The sequence below is a fragment of the Mytilus galloprovincialis genome, chromosome 12 (assembly GCF_965363235.1).
Source record: "Mytilus galloprovincialis chromosome 12, xbMytGall1.hap1.1, whole genome shotgun sequence".
NCBI classification, from domain to species: Eukaryota; Metazoa; Mollusca; class Bivalvia; order Mytilida; family Mytilidae; genus Mytilus; species Mytilus galloprovincialis.
The window spans coordinates 32,352,384-32,359,224 of NC_134849.1; the positions used below are offsets into that span (position 1 = coordinate 32,352,384).

The following is a 6,841-nucleotide window of genomic DNA, read 5'->3' on the forward strand; positions in this document are numbered from 1 at the left end:
CTAAGACACTTGGTCCAAAACTGTAATATAAAAGCTGCAGTATATTTTCAAATAATAGGCAAATTAAAAATATAGGTCACCAATAAGGAAAAACATGTTTTGCCTTACAACCCAAAATTTTGGCGGGAAAATGATGAAATTTGGTGAAAAGCCATTTTGAGCTTTTAATAATAATAATATTTTTTTGTGACAAATATACAATAATTTAACATTTTTATTAAATAAAAATCTTAAAAAATAATAGTTAATTTGCGATACTAACGTTTCGTGTGCATGGTAATTCATGCGTGAAGTTATGCGCAGTCGAATAGTCCTAATCCACCTTAATACATTAACTTATCAATAAAGACTATAAATTACTTTCGATACATGCACCGGAAGTGGCCAATTATCTCCTGGTTTACAAGCAAAACTATATACTAGGTACTTTATATTTTTGGAATTAGTGTGAGAAAAACTATCATGTGAAACCGGAAGTGACATTTACTCCCCAGAAGTACCTAATTATCAACATTATTCCACTCAGAAGTATACCGAAGCCACTTGTTTATCGCGTCAGTACTAACAAACTGATGATATGATGCCAATTTCAACTTTCAGTAAACACGAACTAGCTTCTTTTCAATAAGTTTGAAAATTGTTGTGGTAAGACCTTCAATTGTTCTCTGAACAATTGGTTTTTAATTTTTATTTAAATCGTTCTTCGGGTTTTTATCTTGTAGCTGCGTCACTTAGTTGTCATGAATACTTACAATTTGCACTTGCAACAATCCTTTGCGAATGGAACAATTGACCAGATGTCTCTTTGATTACTTTGATTTCATCTGTAAGAAATGAAATGCAAACGATAAATTTACAGAACAAAATGCTGTAGCAGATTTAAAATATTAGAAATCTCGTTTTTTTATAACATGAATACCAAACACCTCCGAAAAGAAAGATGACTTTTTCACTCCTCTAATTGGTCATTCATTTTTTAGTTCTGCATCAATCCTGCTAACATTCAACAATTTATAGAAGGGAAACTATATATGAGAGATGTATGTATAACGTATTCTTTCATGTACAACGAATTATACATAACAAACATGAAATTAATGTACAGTGACGAACTTAGAGTGAGATAATGTAAATATTGACCGCCAATATTGCTTGAATATGAATGAAAGCTTTAAACTGTAAAAGATGTGTCTCATTAATTTGCAGACATTATAACTAGAATGCATAAGAAAATAAGAAGTTTTGTTAAAATATTTGATCAATTCTAGTTCAAATGTATGAGTACCATTTATCATCTTTGTACACATATGAAACACTGATTTATACAGGATCAATTACAATTTCGATAGTTTCTTATAAAAAATGTAAATCAAATTCATGCAGCTATCGATTATAATTTAAGAGAAGATATGAAAGATAACTAATAGACACTCAAATTCCTATGTCGAAAACAAACTGGCTACGCCATGACAAAACCCAAAACCGACAAAGACGAATCACTGTTGACGAAACAAAACATAAAAAACTCAAAACTGAGCAAGGGAACCCTACCAACAATGGATTTGATCTCATGAGCTCCTGAAGAGTAAGCAGATTCATTTCAACATTTAGCACCCGTCGTTTTACTTTTATGAAATATGTTAATACGTTATATTGAGTGTTGAGGCTATATACCAATACTGAGATTCGAAAGATAATGTTTATAGATACAAATAAACTCATCATAGATACCTGGATAACAAAATTGTATTTACGCCAAACGCGCGTTTCGTCTACAAAAGACTCATCAGTGACACTCGAATCAAAACAAAATTAAAGGCCAAATAGAGTACGAAGTTGGAGAGAATTAAGGACCAAAAATTCCTAAAAGTTTTGACAAATACAGCTAAGGTAATCTATTCCTGAGTTAAAAAAGCATTAGTTTTTCAATAATTCAAAGTTTTGTAAACATTTAATTTATGATTATGAAAATATCAATGATAGCTCAAGTCAACACAGAAGTGCTGACTTCTGGGCTGGTGATAGCCTCGGGGAAATACAAACACGTTAAAAGAATAAATGAGTAATCAGCATTTTGTAGTGAATGAATATATTATAAATATAATTAATATATTATATAATATTGGTCTTTTCTTTTTAATGACGAATTATCAGTACACTTATTACATGATTAAAACGACTGCTGTAAGTGTCGAAATAAAACTTTGGAGTATCTTTTTTGATATAGATATGAATCTATTCATCAATGATAAACACGATTCACTCTATCTTGTAGTAATATCTATCTATCTATCTCATTTATTTATTTTTTTGGTAATTGACGAGCATAAATCAATTTGATCCTATTAATAATACACAACTGTAATAAATGAATAGGTTTCTTATATGCTTTTGCTAGATGTCATATTTTTATACCACTTAACACTGTTGGTTAGCTGATTGATAACAATAAAAAAATACCTTCTGTAAGGTCATCCGTGAATATTAATTTCATAGTCATTGTACTTGGCGTGTTGATATCAATTTGTCCAGCATGAGCAACTTGAATAATCAATGCCCTCAAAGCCATTCGAAATGATTCTATGTCTTTTAAAATTTTTGAGGGTGCTTTTAACTCTAGAAGAAGGCACTTCTGCTTAGCTTTAATAATGTTAAAGCACAAGTCTGGAGGAAATCTTTGTTTGTTTTCTTGCAAAAATTTCACAGCTGATTCTTCATCTAATTCTTCACTTTTGATAATACAGGTGGCACGAGTGTGCCTGATATCTGCAAAAAATATATGTTCATTATTATTAAATCAAATATTATTGTTTTTAATATTGATAAACTGTTCTTCCAGTTTCCTGTTGTTTGAAAGCTGTCATTGATATTTTTTTCATTGTTTTTTGTTTATATAACATGAACTAACTGAGTTCAATTTTCTCAATAACTGTCTATCGTATATAATGGGATTGATTCTCTATTTTTTATGCAACGTCGTCGACCACGTTTTGACAACACCGATTGTTGTATGACGTCAGAGGAGAGACATCATCAGGTTCATTTCCCATGGTAAATTATCGGGTTTTATTTCACTAGGAAAGATATGCAATTCACCTCAATCAATGTAATAATAATATGTAATTAAAACATACCTTCAGTCTTTCTCTTTGGTTTTGCTCCTTGTTGAGTATACACCTCTTCACTACTCGTTTCATCCGTTCTATACTTGGAACTGTCTGTTTAATATATGCTATATGTCATTTTGGTATAAAAATAAAGAAAATATGCAACAAGTCTCGAACAAAAAAGAATATCTCTGAAAGTGTGGGTGTTATCTATTCGGTTGATGCATTTAAGCTTTCGATTTCGTTATTTGAGAAGGGACTTTCCGTTTTTGATGTTTTTGTTCTTACCTTGTTTCACTTTCATCAATAGCTGTCTATCCTATATCTAAAAGAATTGTTAAATTCTCGATTTTTGTTTATATCAAACGTCAATAGCGTCTTAACAACACCTATTGCTGTAAGACATCGAAATTAGGTATTTTCGTTATTTTATGTTTTAAATCATTGTGTATGTATTCCTTTTTCCAAGTACAATCCTTTGTTTCCTTCGACAAAGTAATATTGCTGATACTATATACACAATTCGTATCAGATGGTTAATACGTAAAAGTAATAGAAATAATAAATGTTTCACTAAAATGATTAAGATATTAAAATATTGATATATACAGGTAGGACCAACAATCAAGTTATATCATATGGCTGTATAGATGGTAGACTCCAATACAGCTACCAAGGATTATCTGGATTTGATTATGAAAAAAGAAAGATAACAACAATACCGAACTCTGAAGAAAATTCAAAGCTGAAAGTTCGTTATCAAATGGTAAAATGGCAAAATGAAAAGCTCAGACACATGAGCGACTGAATTATTTTGTATACCGAAATCTATATATTGTTTTCGATATTGATACTATCTTTAGGATAAGATTAATTGATTATTTACACTTTTGCTAAAAAAAAAAATTCTTGTAATAGAAAAAAGCATTTGTAACAAAATTTTCATGGACAAAACTCATAAATCTATCACGTTTGAGATTGAGATCTGGTTGTCATTATCATAACCTACATATTTTGTAACGTTTTTGCTTTACAATATTTACCTTTGTGTTCATCATTCTGTGTTTTTTGTGATTTAGTTCTTCTTGTATTCTGATCTGTTAGAATACTAATTGTTGCCCTCAGCTGCTGTATTTGTTCACTTATTTCAGCTTGAAACATTTCTGTTGACATCATATACAAATCAACATTAAAAAAAATGTATTCGATATTCCTCACTTTGCTAGAAAGTCTAGAAATTCCGTAAGCACCATAACAAAATTCATTTTTTCGAAATAGAATACTTTATCAATTGAAAATCACATATATAGTGGCTTGCTAATGTAAAGTCATATGGAACGAGTTTTGATAATTATAATGAAATTTTTTGAACCAATGCATGCATATATTTTACATTTTCTGGTTGAGAGTTGTGTCATTGGCAATCTTGCCACATCTTCATCTTTTTTTATGTGCTTTACAAGAACAAATTTTTACAGCTTTTAAATTCGCAATTTCATAACGTATGATCAGCAAACATATTTCATTGTATGTTTTTAACCTGCATCTGTGATAGCATATTAACATTCGAGTAAATGTTTAGAGGTTTACCGATCATGTCTGTGATATACAAGCAGCACAAAATCATGGAGTACGTACAAAATAAGTGAAAAGATAAAGCGATATTTTTTTATTTCTTTTTCAAATCTTCCATTTGTTCTCATTTGTAAATCAATTACGTGGATCACCAGCTCAGTATTTAGTACTTACATGCTTTGAAACAAAATAGATTCCACTGAATGCATTTTGAAATTATAAACTAAGTTTCAACTCCATCGTGCAAAGTTGACCTTTTTTGTCATAAAGCCCGTAACTGTTTCGGTTGTGATACATCTTTGGTTTTCAAATATTCAGCTTTGAATGTTCTGGATGAAGGTAAATCAATAAGCTTCGGACGCATGAAATTTATAGCGTGTTCAACCCTGCAGTTGAATAATGTGTTTCCGGAAAAGTCCCAAATTAATATTAAATGTATTCAAATATATAAGAAAGTAGTATCAAACTATGGATTATGTTCTTTCCTTAATGGATATCGCTAAAAATGAACCACTTACATAATTAGCATAAGGGAAATGAAAAAGAGAAAAAAACATAGTATTGTTTAACCAGATAGACCCATATCATATGGTGAAAATAGAAATTAAACGATAGATCCTCTCACTTTTTATTTTGAATGTTCTTCATTCGAATTGCTCTCAATTTAATTTACCAGAAACAATGTTGACGTATGACATGTTATTTTTGGTATTGCTGATTCATTTGAAATGTTAAATCCAAAAGGCATTCATTTTTATCAACAAAAAATGAAGTTAATGACTTTACGGTAAAATAAAAAGCGCTTTGTAGGTAAAAGGTAAAATTAAACGTCACGCAAATAAAAAATAAATCTAAAGATACAGCATCACATTTTGAACTGGCAATTACATTTTTAAAAATCCAAAATATTTAATACTGTAACATATTTAAATATTTGTTTATCATGCAACAGAAATTACTTTTTGTTGTTCCGTTTTATAATTTATAATTTATATAAAAACAAAATCTCATCAAAGTTATTCAAATTAAGACAGTCGCAAAGACAAACAAGTTTTATTAAGAAATCAAACAGATTGAATAACCTTGAAACAAAATGTCTCTTGCTCCGATAGTCGTCATAGCGAATACAATTTTTCATGTGCCTTTAGTTATAGCTATTTTTATAATAAGGTCGTTAATTTGCCTCAATCACAAAACAAAAATCTTTGATATTTTTTTATGCATACCTAATTTAGTATCTGTGTTCTCTATTATTTCCTCTTTCGCTTCGAAGATTTTACTTTCGAATGTGGTGAAACCATTTCTAAGTATATTACTGCTTTCATCCTGCTTGCTAGATATTTCAAGTAATACAGGCAATATCGCAATATTATAGTATAAACCAACTTGTATTCCATTTTCAAGTAAAACAACTGTAAGCGACAATAAATAAATATTGGTCAACAGTGATGGATATAAATAAGAAGATGTGGTATAACTCTTCTTCAAATTCACAATGTATAAAAAGTAAACAACTATAGGCCAAAATATAGTCGCCAACACGGAGCCTTGGCTCACACCAAACGGCAAGCTATAAAAAGCCCCAAAATGACTAATGTAAATCAATTCAAACAGGAAAAACTGTCAAATCTAAATAAACAAAAAAGAGAAATGAAAAACGTTTATGAACCACACCAACAAACGGCAATCACTGACAATACAGTTCACGAGACATCGATGTGAACTTGTTGTGTATTCAGTAAGGGTTATGTGTATCGAACTTATCATTTATTGTTTTTGTGTCTAACGCTGTATTGTCTTTAAGGTGGTATGGGTGTCATTAGCTATCTTGGGTTGTAAACAACAGTTAATCTAAGGTCCAATTGTTCAATCAAGTTAGTCAGTTTTTTTTTTGTCATACAGCTCTTCAACTGTTTAGGTACTTATACATCCCTCGGATTTCAAATGTTTAGCTTTGAACGTTGCTGATGAAGGTAAATCCAGAAAAGCGCGTCGTACGCATGACATTATTAAACGTGTTTTTTTCAATTTTTTAATGCACGAATGCAGATACCTAATGTGAATTTGCATTTGAGTGCATTTTAAAGAGTAGAAAACTCTGAAATAGTGTGTTTTCTGAAGGAATCTACATGGAATTTGACTATTTTGTATTTTAGCTG

At 30.3% G+C, this 6,841-nt stretch overlaps 1 protein-coding gene across 1 annotated transcript; it reads right to left on the reverse strand.

Moving 5' to 3' along the window:
* On the reverse strand, positions 1–6,029 carry LOC143053643 (uncharacterized). The gene is made up of 6 exons (XM_076226431.1): positions 5,909–6,029; positions 4,151–4,270; positions 3,135–3,218; positions 2,461–2,766; positions 753–824; positions 1–20 (listed from the first exon to the last, which is right to left on the reverse strand). Exons 2-6 carry the CDS (start codon positions 4,266–4,268, stop codon positions 1–3), a joined length of 600 nt encoding a protein of 199 aa, XP_076082546.1. The 5' UTR covers positions 4,269–4,270; positions 5,909–6,029.
* Between the last annotated feature and the right edge of the window lie 812 nt (positions 6,030–6,841).